The 14,904-nt window shown below is 41.0% G+C and overlaps 1 protein-coding gene across 1 annotated transcript in view; it reads right to left on the bottom strand.

Moving 5' to 3' along the window:
- slco2b1 (solute carrier organic anion transporter family, member 2B1) overlaps positions 1-13,675 on the bottom strand; it is a 29,605-nt gene extending 15,930 nt beyond the window's left edge. The window contains exons 1-6 of the mRNA XM_047379094.1: positions 13,543-13,675; positions 11,924-12,048; positions 10,154-10,291; positions 9,200-9,362; positions 8,844-9,059; positions 3,335-3,433 (exon numbers count right to left, since the gene is read on the bottom strand). Coding sequence (XP_047235050.1) covers positions 3,335-3,433; positions 8,844-9,059; positions 9,200-9,362; positions 10,154-10,291; positions 11,924-12,010 — 703 coding nt within the window. The 5' untranslated portion in view covers positions 12,011-12,048; positions 13,543-13,675. The remainder of the gene's footprint in view (positions 1-3,334; positions 3,434-8,843; positions 9,060-9,199; positions 9,363-10,153; positions 10,292-11,923; positions 12,049-13,542) is intronic.
- Positions 13,676-14,904: the final 1,229 nt, after the last annotated feature.

The following is a 14,904-nucleotide window of genomic DNA, read 5'->3' as shown; positions in this document are numbered from 1 at the left end:
TGCAAATTAAATTCTCATCTAATATACATTGGTTTTGTTTTGTTCCAGTTTTCTCAGTGGGATTAAAACCTGAGCTGATATTTTTAGTTCCAGTGAAGACCTTCTCACATACCTCTACCATTTTTATCCTCTACCATTATAACAGAAACAAGCTCTAGATGACAGGTTTTATATAGGCCATTTCAAGAGACATCATTGATTTCCCAGCCTGTAAAAGTAATTTTAAAATGACTCATGGTTTGCTTCAGTTTCACAGTGTTTTAAACATGTGGTTAGGAAGCGTTACTGACTCTGCCAAACAATGTTGAATCATCTCATCTAATGAGATTGTAACATTACTGTAAATCCAAGCTGAGCTCATTGATGGGAGGGAGGTCTCCAAACACACGGCTGTATGAGTGAATCGAACACAATGACTGAGAGGTGAATAAAATATCAGTTAATTTAATGTTAAATGTTTGCATTCCAGATGTAAACATTTATCTCCTGGATTTTTGCATATGCTTTAGTCCTTGTTTCTACAGGTCCTTCTCAAAAAATTAGCATATTGTGATAAAGTTCATTATTTTCCATAATGTCATGATGAAAATTTAACATTCATATATTTTAGATTCATTGCACACTAACTGAAATATTTCAGGTCTTTTATTGTCTTAATACGGATGATTTTGGCATACAGCTCATGAAAACCCAAAATTCATATCTCACAAAATTAGCATATCATTAAAAGTGTCTCTAAACGAGCTATGAACCTAATCATCTGAATCAACGAGTTAACTCTAAACACCTGCAAAAGATTCCTGAGGCCTTTAAAACTCCCAGCCTGGTTCATCACTCAAAACCCCAATCATGGGTAAGACTGCCGACCTGACTGCTGTCCAGAAGGCCACTATTGACACCCTCAAGCAAGAGGGTAAGACACAGAAAGACATTTCTGAACGAATAGGCTGTTCCCAGAGTGCTGTATCTCGGTGGAAATGCTTTCTCTCTCTCCCTCCCTGCTGATCCCTGCTTCTGCTTTTTGTCTGTATTTTTCTCAGAGCCTCGCTTTGCATATCCTCCAAACTTGTAAATTATGGATTTGATCAGCTGGACTCTCAACGTAATTGATCAAATTTCTTTTCAACAGGAAGACAGGGTAAAGGAGAACCTCTTGTCCAGACGGGACGTTCTTCTCTGGAAACACAATGGATTCTTGGCAGCAGTGGAAGATTGTGTTCCTGACTATGATGTCGGTCGAGGACGTAGAAAATGTGTACATATTTGGACTTTTGACAACAGGTTTTCTGCTTTCTGGAGTTGGTGGTTACTTGGCTTATCGAGTGATTTGCAGAACGTGGGCGACTGTTCAAAGCTTTCTAAAGCTGCCTGCGATGTTAGATGGAGTCTGTAGAGCGATCAACACTCAGACTGAAATGTTAAGAGAACAGAATCGCAAGCTGGACACGATTCTTGAACAGAATCACAGCCTGGCAGCGGTTGGACTCAGAGGTTAAAGGATATAATCTTGGAGAAGTTGTACGTTCCAGATCTGCAGAAAGTACCAGAAATTTGGCTATTTGGATTCACAATTGAGACACACCAGTAAAACTCTTAAGTTGGTTGGAAATTCACAACTGCCTGAACCACAACATTTATTGTTTTTCTAAAATCATCATGTTAAATGTATGAAATAATGTTTGCTCTGTTTCTTGGTGCCCTGAAGTAAATAGTCATCATACTGCTGTATGGAAGCAAAGCCTGTTGCAGATAGATGCCAGGTTCTTTGACAAAATAACAAGGAAAAGATAAGGAATGAATATACTCAAATGTGACACAGAGTTATAAGTAATATGTGGTTATTCATTGGAGGGTTTTCCTTCTTTTAAAATTTGTTGACCAGATTATTTTATAGCATAACCAACAAAACCTTTGAACTGAACCTAGGTGGTGCAAACTCTTTGTTTACAATGACTGCACATATTTTTTAGAGCTGTATTCAGAGATATCTCTATGCAGCAGCACTCCTTCTCAGACACACCCACCCATATTAGGAAATAAGCTTTAGTTCAAACACGTCAGAAAGAAACAGATCTATTATTAATCTGAAAGACGTTGAACTGGTGGAACACCTCTGAGAAGATCAGAATGCTTTCATAAGAACCACCTTCTGTTCACAGAGAAGAAGGTCTCTAGATCTGCAGATCTAAAGAGAACTCTGGGAACTGGAAATTTGACTTCCATAGGAAATTAAAACCAAATGAAATAATAATCTAATAATACTGAAATTAGTTATATTTCTTATTTTATCAGATTTTCTGAGTTTTCTTTCTCCTTTTTGATGTGTTTTTATTGGGGGCAGGACTGACTGTTTCTATACTTAAAGTATTTGTTGTTGTTTTCTGTGCATTTTAGGATTTATTTGTATGTTTTTGTCTTACTAGATACTGAAGGAACATTTCAGTGTTTTTCATACATTTAATGGACTATAAAGTGTCTTTTCATCAAATACAATAGAGATTAAAGAAGCACAGACACAGCCCCTGTTGTGATAACAGCAATGACGCATGTCTTGCCAAGTGACCTAGATTGTGAACTTTAGTCTCTGCACCAACAACAAGGTGTTGCTTGATGTTAGTGCACCTGTTACGGTGTAAAATGTTAGCCATCTCCCCACAGGAATATAATTAATATTGAACAGTTTTCAGTGATAGATCAGTCCAGTATTGCCTGAACATAGAGATCTGTAGGCTTTATACTTTTTATTCTGATGCCGGTTCCTCGTGAACCAAACAGAACCAACTGATTGTTGTGACTTGTCTTGTCGTGAACATCCTGAGGGCTCAGCGTTGCAGTTGCATGTCTGTTTAGCAGCAAGAACAAAAGTAGGCCGCCACGGTGGGAAGTCACTGTTTTCTTTAGGAGCTCTTGCATAAAAATTCCAGCAAAGAGGTCACAGCTCTGGTGTGTGCAGAGGTTCTGATTAATGGAGCTGAACTCAAACTGAGACTGGGTGTTGCTTCACTTTAGCATCTATCCTATTTTCTCTCCACTCCCATGGTGGTCATAATAAATATGATCATATTTCTGCAGAAATAGAAAACACTGCGGCTTTCACTTTACTTGAGAAGAAAAGCTTCAGTAAATGCCATATATTTAAACGAATCATCTATGTTTTGGTTCTCGCAGCTTTAACATTTTGTTCAACCTTTTCAGTTGTATTTTATTTAAGTGGCCCACTTCAGCCTTTCAGTGTTTTCACTTTGAATGGCTGTTTTTAAAAGGAAGTCCTCCCTTTTCTGTCGTAATATTTAAAACAATCTGGCTGGGACCCATAAGAAGAGCGTTTCCTTACCTTTGGACAGTTTGTCAAAGTCAACATAGAAGCGCAGCATGAAGGAACCAGTGAGAAAGCCAAAAGCCGGGCCGATGGAGGTCATGGCGAGGAGGATGCCTGCAAGATGCAACAACAAATTAACTTTGAAACAAGAATAAAAACAGATGGCAATGATGAAAAAGCTAAATATCACAACTCTACTTTTATATACATTCTTAAATAAACACAAAAAATCTAATTTTATTGTTTCTACTCAATCAGGATTATTTAAAACCTGAATGCCACAGAAATATATCCGCATTAACAGACACCAACCTGTTTTCTGACTGACATTAAATCAGACTAAACATCTCGTGTTTTGTGTCAGGACTGACAAAATTCTTTCTTTTTGCTAAATACTAAATGATGAGGAAAAATAAGTTTCAAGATATTTTTGCTTTCTTCATATTCATATTCATATTCAGAATTTTAAATGTAATTACCAGAATATTTCATAGCATTGCCTTATAAACTGTATAATTTGAGTCAAATGTTTTGGGTTTCCTTCCACATGGTTCTAATCAGAGTTTGGTGGGATTTTGGCCCATTCCTCCTAACAGAGCTGGAGGAACATGTGTGTGATGTTCACTCCAGAACACTGGCTTTGTGTCCTTAAACCACATTGTTACTAATATGGTGGTATGCTAAGAGACATTGTTTATTGAAAAGACACATTTCTGTCTAAGTTTCCACTTGGTGTCCTGAGATGTTGCTATATTTCCATTTAATGCCCTTTCCTTTTGATGACATCTAAAATTCACTGAGCTTCTACTGTAACTAACTCTATGTTCTCTCTTTCAGACTCTAACCTTGAAAACTGGATCAGAGTTTATCTGTTCTTCTCTGTTCTCTCAAACCTCCAGTCAGTCGTGGTAGATGGCCGCTCACACTGAGCCTGGTTCTGGTTCTGCTGGAGGTTTCTTCCTGTTAAAAGGGAGTTTTTCCTCTCCACTGTCGCTACATGCATGCTCAGTATGAGGGATTGCTGCAAAGTCAACGCCAGTGACTGTCCACTGTCTCTACATGCTCATCCAGGAGGAGTGAATGCTGCAAGTCACTGACTGGATGAAATCTGCTGGGTTTCCTTAGATAGAAAAAACTTTTTATCCAATTTGAATAAATAACTGAACCTGACTGTTGTGAAGAGCCTTGAGACACCATGTGTTGTGAATTGGCGCTATAGAAATAAAACTGAATTGAATTTACATGAATTTTGTGAATTGCACCAGTCGTCCTAACAGATGTAAAAAACCCCAGCAGCATAATGCCCCCCTCTGTCCTTCACAGCTGGGATGGTTTTCTCAGGCTTTGACCTTCCCTCTTTCTCCCAGTAATAGTCATCATGTCCAAACACTTCAGTTTTTTACGTGCCCTTTCTTGGTACTTCAGGCATACCACATTGAAAAGCTGGTTGCCTACATGTGCCAGGGCAGATTTGCTCTAGATAAAGATATCTCAACATGAAATGGAGACTGGATCCAGCATCAAAGTATACGGGCCACATTGGTTCCTACATTAGTTCCTATTCAGCGTGGTTGTTCTCAGGTCAGGTCTACTCTACACGGTTAGGTTTGTTTTCTATTACAATTGAGTATCATCTCAAGGTGGATGGGTTAGCCAATAGCAAAGAGGCCCTAAGTCCAAAAAAGCAATGTGAAAGTGTGAGCCTCCTCTCTGACAGCTTGGTGGGAATATTTAAAAATGACAGGGTCCTCACTAATCCCACGCAGATGCAAACCCATCTGGAACAACCTTGACATCCTACAAAAAAAATACTATGATTGTCGGGGTCTGGGAGTTTCTGTTTGTTTATGATAAACTTTCCAGATTGGAGGAGTAAAGGAATTGAACATGAGGAACATATATTTGAAGGAATTCAGTACATCCCATTTAACAGATTAATTATACAATACAGGATGGATAAGAATACATTCCTAGAATAACAAATAAAATCTATAATAAAAATCAATGTAGGCTCAGTAAATTTAGGTTACAATTGCCGTCAAGTGTATTAGAGTTCCTTAATCTCAACCCTCCAAATGATTGTCTAAAATATACAGGACACTGTCTAAAATAGATGAATCAATGTCCCTTCCTATGCAATGGAAGGTGGATTTATGAGTCAACTTTGAAACATTCTGGTCGCAGATATGTCTAAGAACGTTTAAAATGACTAATAACCCCAGTTCACAATTAATACAATAGAAAATCCTTCATAAAGTTCACTGACAGTGGAAGACCACAATGTAGCCACAGCTGCCCTGGGGCAGACTGACAGAAGCGAAGCTGCCATACAATCAGTGCCACCGGGTTCTCTGACCACCATCAGCAGGCAAGGCGAGTGAAGTATCTTGCCCAAGGACACAATGACTGAGATGGACAGAGCGGGGGTTTGAACCAGCAACCCACTGGTTACAGGACGAACTCCTACCACCGTCGCCCTAAAAGCGAGTAGTGCTGTGCCGAACTGCGCTGAGTAGGGAGTTGTGGAAAAGGGGCAGTTGACATAATAGTAACCTGTGTATGCGTGACCTTCAACCATTTAGATTATCTGTGTGCTGGTGTGTGTGTGGGTGGGCGATCGTACATGTAGGAAGAAGTGTGTTTGTGTTGGGAGGGTGTATGTGAGTGAGCTTGTTCCCTTCAGGTGCACAGTTGTTAGTATGCTGTTCCTATTCTCACCTATGGTCAAGAGCTTTGGGAAGTGACCGAAAGAATGAGATCAGGGATGCAGGCAGTCGAAATGAGTTTTCTCTGCAAGATAGCTGGACTGTCCCTTAGAGATAGGATGAGAAGTTCAGCTATCTGGAAGGTTGTTCGGAGTAGCACCAGTTGATACATTTGTTAGTTCTGGATGGTTCTGTGCTTTGGCCGTCACTTTCTCTGTGAACGTCCATCGCTTTGTTCTCATATAGAGTGTTTTTCAGGCCTGATAAAACTACATGAATGTCTTCAGATTGTACCTGAAGGTCTAGATGACTTCCTTGTTTGCTTCTAATGGAGGTAAAACTATGTTAAAAAGCATCTCTTCATCAGTGTTTTCACTAGAACTGTTCACTCTCGTTTTTCTCTGAATTTTAAGCAGCAAACATGAAACAGAAAAACTTTCGGAAGGGAGTGTTTATGACTAATATGTAGTAACTACTGACCAGACATGTTGCCCAAGTGTCACAGTTGAAAACCAGCAGATTGTCTGATTATTGGTTAATTTGTGTATTTTCATCTATTCTGATTACTCTGATTAGTGTTTATATAAAAAACATAAAACAGAATTAAAACATTAGAGTTCCTATGAACAAAATGTGCATTTTATTCAGCTACTATTCAGCAGACAAACCTGGTGAGTTGGAGTTTTAATCATTTCTTCTGAGGATCAGATTCAGTTCCAGGAAACCAGATAAAGTAGGTCAGTTATATAAGTAGAGTTTTTTGCTTGGTGTTTCATTTCAGTTCTGCTCTCAGGATGCTGGAGTTTCTCAAACATATGCTGTCTTATCAGTGTTGCTTGCTGACTAAAGTAAAGGATTCATAAATGTTTGCACATTGTTCTTCACAATGTGGACCTTCACTCATGATGTTGGAATGTGTTCCTGGCACCTCAAAGGCTGATCTCATAATCTTATGACTCAGAGGAAGGCTTGTTTACCATCCATTGCTAATACCAGCCTTTAGGTTGTTGCATCTTTCTGAGGAGTCCAAATCAGCACTCTCTGGATTGGCTGCCCTTTTGAAAGAAGACCTCATGTTGAAACTAATCCTGATTACAGCTATCCAGTAGAAAGATGATGGAGAACACAAGATCAGGAACAGTTAATGGAGTATCAGGTGGGGTGGAGTGTCCCTGACATGAGGACTATGTGAACTGGCATGGGTTGGTCATTCAGAATTTGGACCAGGTCCTGCCACTTTGACCTCTGCCTATTCTCCAACCACATTACACCTACATTGTGCTAGAAGCTCTCTCTAGAAGCCCCTACAACCAACACTCCTAGTCCAAACAAAGGTGCCACCTTCTAATATTTAGCTTTTAGCTCGGAATACTTTAAACATGTTTGTTGTTTCTGTGGCATCTTTCCAAAAAAGATTCTGCAATCTCACAACATTTATCTTTCATCCAGAGTTGCTTTCATTTTTCACCAAGAAGTTGTAGAGATGATGGGGAAGTCGGACAGCTGAGCAGATGTTTGCTCCAGAGTCCAATATTTTTGATCCCTTGAAGCTTTTGTTTCCTGATCAGCCTCACCGATGACTGGTTCCTTAAGGATATGCAGCTGTTTAGTCCTGGTTCCTTGAGATTGCTTCATACAGTGGGTGTGGAAATGCTCTTGCTGTCACTACTAAAACAAGCTGTGACTTCTTCTGTTTTTCTGCTAATCACAATAATTCAAATTTTTTCTGACCAAATTTCCTCCACAAATACGATGTTCCCACTGTCCTTCCAGTTTTTATCAATGTGATGTACAGTTTGCTTTGCTTGATCCCAATGATTTGACCCTTCAGAACCAGAGCAGTGTTTCCATGACCTCAGGATCTGTCTTCTCTCATAATTATTTAAGAAATGAGAAACCTACAACCTTCTGATTAAAGACTATATGAGCAATAGTCACACTTAGAGCACCAAAATGACTAAACCGCAGGAGACCATCTGAGAACACAATCACAGTAACCCTTTCAGGAGCACACAGATTTATCTAGATGGATTCAGCTTCTGCTGAACATCTATGGTGAGTAAACTGGACAGTTTCCTACGGAGGTGAAACCTGTCTCCTTGAACCGTGTAGTTCTCATGCAGTTCTCAGTCACATTCACTTTTGTTTGCATCCATTTTTCAGTTTTTTCAGCCTTGACTTGGTCTGCTGTGCAGGGATGACTCAACGGAGGCGACTGTGGCTCAGTGGGGAGAGCAGTCGCCTTGAAATCTGAAAGTTGGGAGTTTGATTCCAACGTCCTCCTGCTACTTGGCTATGTGCCCCTGGGCAGGTAACCTAACCTGCAGCTGCCCACTGATCTGTGTATCGGTGTCTGAATGCACATGAGTTGCTGAGTGAGACTGGGTGAATGTGGCTCTAGTGTAATGCCCTTTGAGTGGTCGTTATGACTGGACAAGTGCTATATAAGTTCAGTCCATTTAGTGTATCTGGGTGTTTGTGGGACACTTTTTTGAATTAGAGAAACTGTAGAGGGTGTGTTTGGGTCTAATTAGCTGTCAGGTTTGCCCAGACTGGTTGGAAACTACCTGGTTACCTTGATGAAGGTAAAAGTGTTTCTCTGGTTCGAGTTTCCAGTCACAGCTGTGACCTGCTGGGTTGTTTAGGTAAAGAAGACCCAACAGTGAGATTTATGCTTCATCATTTCTTTCTGCACTTCTGCAAACACTCTCTGAAGTAAAACACATTGTTATATTTGCTCAGTATTTGAAACAGGAGCTACATGGTTATAGTTTATATGATGGAGTTTAAACTTTGTGGGTTGATCTTCTGTCTCCTACCAAGGTAGAGTGGAGAGTTCGTCCTACTGGCATAGTCGTCAATGTAGGAGATGCCGAAGGGCTGGATGGGAACGGCTCCGATGCCCAGCAGCAGCTGACCCAGAAGCAGCAGAGGGTAGACCACCTCCTGGGTGGAGTTTCCATGCTCCTGACATGTCTGGTTAGAGGAGGAGGAGGAGGAGACGATGCAGAGACCTGAGCTGTTATCACTGGAAACTGTTGGAAGACAGGAGAGTCTATCTTAAAGCAACAAATCAAGCTACTTCTGCCTCTAAGGGCAGGAGGTAACCTTCAGCGTCAGCCTGGATAGGAGAAGGCTGAGGTTAAAGCAAGTCAGATGGAGCATAAGGTCTTACAGCTGATCTGGTCTGTGTAGGTGTACTTTCCGCTCAGGAAGTGGGGCATCGCCATAAGCAGCGAGGCTAAACATGCCAGCAGAGCTCCACCCCCAATGTACCGCGGCCGGTGGACACGACTCCCAAAGAAACTCACAAAAATGATGAGAACAGTGTTCCCCACCTGGACACAAGAACATGGGAACCAATAAATATCAGGAACATCCAGCATCCACCCCAACAGAACCCAAAACAGAGACATCTTGTTTTTATTAAGATCATAAACTTCCATTTTAAGGCTTTGCTTGTTTATTAGGATTTTATTTGATACAATAATGCAGAGTGTAACTGTGGAATTTAGAGTAAAACATCAGTTATATCTTTCTTTTACAAACAAAACTCTGAAAAGTGTGGACTTTGACTAGGCCATGCTAACACATGCTTTGATCCAAGTCATCCCTTGTATCTGGCTGTATGTTCAGAGTGGTTGTCTTGCTGGAAGGTGAACCACCACCCCAGTCCCCAGTCTTCTGCAGCCTCTACCAGGATCGTCCTGGATTTAGCTCCATCCATCGTTCCATCAACTCTGGTCAGCTTCTCTGTCCTTGCTGAATACATTCTCCAACCTCAGCAGTGGGTCTCTGCAGCTCCCCCAGAGTAACAATGGTCCTCTCTTTTAGGACCTAACCCTACTATAATCTTCTCCAGAACTTTCTCCCGGCTGTGGTCATTGGTCTTAATGTATCATGATGATTATTTCAAATACAATTTAATACAAGTTTGTAATGATATAAACAGTTCATGAGGACGTTGTTAAGAGGATTAAATCAGACTCAGTGGCCCTCAGCTAACTTCATCCTGAGTTATTTTTGATTTTGTTTAAATAAAGGAAGTCACAAAATGAAATCTATTTTTAGGTTTTATGAAGATTTCAGTTAATGTCGACATGATTCATCTCCCAGCTGCTGAACTGACCTCGTTGAAGGCAGCCAGGATCCCTGACTTCTGGCTGGAGAGGCCGTAGCGCCTCTCGATGGTGGAGATGGAGCTCTTCATGTAGCCTGATACTAAAAGCTGAGCCAGCTGCAGCAAACTGTGGCAGAACACAAAGACCTGCAGAGATAGACAGAAGGAAGTCGGTGAACAGATGAGGAATCAACATGGCAGCTTTTATTCTCTGTCTGCACTGATCATCATCTGTCTCCGTTAGGGTTTGAAAACTTTTCTTTATCACTCATGTCAGCTCTAAGTGCTTTTCCCTCCTTTCATGCCACAGAAAGAGAGATGGGGAGACGAGTGAGTTATGCTACTATCAGCAACATCTAGGGACTGTTACCAAGTCCTCACTCCCTCTCTGTTTAAAATCAAGACACGTGAACCCTAACCTTTCTGACCCCACGCACACACACACACACACACACACACACACACACACACACACACACACACACACATACACACACACACACACACACACACACACACACACGCACACACACACTGAATATTTGTTGAACTGTGTGTGAACCAGCATGTATAAATAAAGAGAGAGGGGTGCCAACACTTTATTCTGACAGTCTCAACAGAAGAGGCCATGGTAGGCCCTGATCCAGTCCTCATTTCTTTATATTTTCTTCCCACATCTGGAAAACCTTAAGAATGCCTGGATATCTATTGTTCATTCCCGGGAAGTCCGGCAGCTTGGAAGGAAAATAGAAAGTCTGGAGGGTTGGTTCAGGAGTTTGAGCGCAGAAACATCAAGGGTATTAACAGTCACTAGAAAAAGCTCATCTGGGCCTTTTAACTTGAAACTTCCACATCTGACACGATGGGAAAAATCACTGGAAGAAGTTCGTAACTATTTCATTAATCCTTCTTATGTCAATACACATGTCTCAGAAGGCAGCAAAATGTTCAGGTTCTAACCTTAACACATGATGTCCAGAGTGTTTTCAGGCTCTATTTGGTGATAACGCTGTCCCACTTTCAGCCCTGTGTTTCAGTAGCAAAGGAAGAGATGCTGCTTGAGGTAAATAACAGTCCAGCATTATGTTCCTGTGCATCTGATACTGCACCATGTTTTCTTCCATTTAACTTCTGCATTCCTGGACATGTTAATAACGGCACACAGGCACCATCTGCCACAGAAATTACACCAATGTTGGTCAAATATTGTAGCAATTATAAGATTATTTTATCTATGGTACGCTCTGCAGATGCTCCGTTCACACTGGTGAAGATGGACTCACCATGGCATGATAAATGCTTGAAGTTGCAGACGACAGTCTGACCTACTTTCTGATTAATATAGCTAATTATTATTTGACCACTTTAAAGTGCTCCTAGACTGTGAATTGGGCATTAAACCTCAGATGATCCTCAAATAAGGATAACAAAACGAGATGTTCTGACTTTAAAGAGTTTTTAAAAAAAGTCTATTAAATTTTCTGTCATTATTCTGATACATGGAAACAGAAACAAAAATATTTTAGAATCTGGACTTAAATCAGAAAAGTTTAGTCTTATTTAAAGACGGAGAAAAAAAGTTGGGTTTCTTTTGAAATAGTAAATGTTGGTTTAAGCTGGACCTGACAGGATCGATGATGAACATCCAAAATGTTTTCAGAAACACCAACATACATGTCAGCAGCTTCTACTACCATCAAACCATCTCTTCCTTTGAGCTCATCAGGGGTGGAACCAAAGTCAGAAACCACCAAAGATTTAATGTGAACCCAAACAGACCTTGATGCTGTTGAAGGGCCTCCACCGTCGCACAGCTGCTGGAGCCCCAGAGGGGTTAGAGTTCATGTTCATGTTGTTTGCCACCATCTTTTATCTTCGACCGCACCCAGATAGAAGAACAGAACCTGGAACACACAAACAACGATATTGCCGACCATTACCAGGGAGTTTTTACATGCAGACTGCCACCATGGTCCTGCTCTGTCATTAAGTCCTGAACTGGCACGCTGTGTCATGCTCTGCACACACAGCACATTTCTGGAAACCTCAGAGAAAACAGAGTCAGGCAGGAGTTAAAGCTGCTGGAAGCTGAAGGAAAAAATCTCTGCCTGCTGCCAAAAGCAGCACAAAGACGACAGGACGTTGCACAACCTCCTAGTTATCTGGTTACAGCACATACACTGAGGAGAACAATGCAAAACATTTACACAAGCTTCACATACGTCCATGAAGGCTTTCCTTCAGAGCCACAGTTATGGACGGAGGGTACCATTTCTGGACTGGCTGCGAAGGGTTTTTATTGTGAAGGAGCAGGGTGGGTGACAGAGCTGAGCTCGAGCCCAAAAGCAGATTTTTAACTCTTTAGGCCTCCATGGTAGATGATGCTGAAAACAATAGCTTCTCTGAACTTCCTTAATTCATCTGTGGATCTTTTTCTATGTCTAAATATAACAAACAGGTTAAAACTGAGAGTTTCTGTCATCAAGTTCAAAACTTGGTCCATCTGGTGTATTTTTGCATCTATTTCTAGTTTGATTGATGAAATATTTACTCTTTTTGACTCTTTATTTCTGATCTTGATTCAGCTCCATCAAACATTGTTTCTTGTCTTCTTCTCCTCCATGTTTGTAGCATATTTTGATCCCGCTGTCAGATGGTTTCAGAGCTACCTGAACACCAACCCTGAATACCTCCATGCGTTAATCAGTAACCAGGTCACCAGGCTTTATCAGGAGGCTTTTTATAGCATATCATCAACCAAATGTTGCAAACATTAATGATCTGCTCCAGTAAAAATGGAGATAGCTTCAGAGTTCAGATCACTTGCAGCGGGACAGTGACCAGAACAAGAGCAACAGATGAAGCAGAGAATAATTTATTAATCCTGTTCTAAAATTAGTGCATCAAACCTGTGACTATATATCACCAGAGTTTGACAGTTTATAAATTGTTTGGCGGTGATGATTAGAGATGAATGTAGAGTTTATTCATCTGTGTTGTGGAACATTTCCAGCAAAAGCAGAAATGAAGAAACCAGCCTGAATTTCCATCAGCTTTCACTCTTTTAGGATTTGCTTTGTTTTATTTCATGTAGAGATGCCTGAACATTAGCATGTGTTCAGCTGGAGGTCTGTCTCCAACTAAACGTGATGCTGCATCAGTCTGAATTCAGCTCAGTGCAGTGAAAATGTCTTAAATGAACTCCTCATGGGTTTGGATTCTTCAGAAACAATTCATCTGAACTGTGTTCTCCTTGAAAACTCATAAACTCTTTTATGGATAAAACAAGTGCAGAACAGCGTGACTCCCTCTGCTCCTGTGTTTGCCTTCACCCTGAAGCGTAAGAAGAAAAATAGCTGCAGCTCTGATAAAACAGAAAGAAACAGACGAAGACTTACTGTGATGACTGTAGCTCCGCTCAGATCCTCAGCAGTGGTGGTGGAGGTGGCTCTACTTCTCTTCTTCTGGTCTGACAGGCCACATCCAGCTGCAGGAAGAGAGGGGGTGGTGGTTTCAGGAATCTAAATCCAGGAAGTCTGAACTGCTGAAGATGTTTTAAAATAAAGAGGAGGGGTCAGATTTAGTTTGTTAGATGCAGCAGGATCTTTGCTTTGGTTTTTCTGAGCTGATGGCTTCATGTGACAGAGAACCGAAGATCATCTGGCAGTTTGTGATTGGAAATCCTAGTGCTGCATTTTTCATCCTGTCTGGTTGGACCTGTTCGGTGAGTGGTAGAACCTTTTAAATGTGATGAGCTTTTTTCATTGTGCATTCAGATTGCATTTGATTTCTGTCAGTTCTTCCTGTCCAGCAGAGCTCAGATCCTGGTTCTAGATTAATCTGTTTTTCCTCTCAGGAGGTCTTTAAGGTGAGGCAAATGGCCCAAATGTGTCTCAGTAGCAGCAGCATTAAGAGCTCTTCTCCTGTGGACCCAGCTTCCAGTTTTAGTCCATGAGGAAACTACTCCAAACCAAGAGAAAACCAGACAGAGGTATAATAAAAGTACTGAAGTATCCACACACCTTTTCCTCATTTTGTCCCATTCCAACCACAAACCTCAAAGTAAAGTATGGCTGTGAAAAGGGAGGGAAATGATTTGTGGCTCCGAAGAGTGTGGCATGCATATATATTCATTCCCAATGAATCCAGACCTTCTAGAAGCCTCTTTTACTGCAAGGCTTTTGGGATTTTCCTATTTTTGTTGTTTTATTCTTTTATTTTGTTGTAAGACAGAAACTCTCCCTCAGCAGGAACGTTATCTGCTCCACATCCTCTTCCTGTTTGTGTTTATTAGTTGCTGACATCTTCTCTGTTTCCTGTTGTTCCTGTCTTCAGACTGCACTTTCAACAGTGTTTAACAGTTTGGCCTTTTAAAAAGGTCAAACTGTTTTCCTGACATCTCATTTCTAGTATCAGTGGCATGTCAGCTCTAACAGCTGGGTTTCCTCACTGAAAGAGGTCCATTAGCACCTTCAACAAACCTTCCTCTGCTTATTATAACTGACTCATAATCATGGCTCATTTGTGGAAATGATGCACATTCCTGACTCAGGACTCAACTGAGTGTTGATGGGAACAAATGACGGGAAAGGAGGACAAAGTAGGCAAAGAGAACCTGCCTGCACATATAAATATATGTACAGCGCGGCACCACCTCCCCAGCAGGAATGAAAAAACAAATCTGGTTCAACTGCACAACACATCCAGTACCCATATGGGTCCCATATCTTACCAGAGTAGACCCGCATCAGACCTGTATA

This window comes from Girardinichthys multiradiatus, chromosome 11 (genome assembly GCF_021462225.1).
Source record: "Girardinichthys multiradiatus isolate DD_20200921_A chromosome 11, DD_fGirMul_XY1, whole genome shotgun sequence".
In the NCBI taxonomy this organism is placed as follows: domain Eukaryota; kingdom Metazoa; phylum Chordata; class Actinopteri; order Cyprinodontiformes; family Goodeidae; genus Girardinichthys; species Girardinichthys multiradiatus.
Note: the sequence above shows the minus strand (reverse complement) of the source record. Positions and strands in the feature narration are given on the sequence as shown.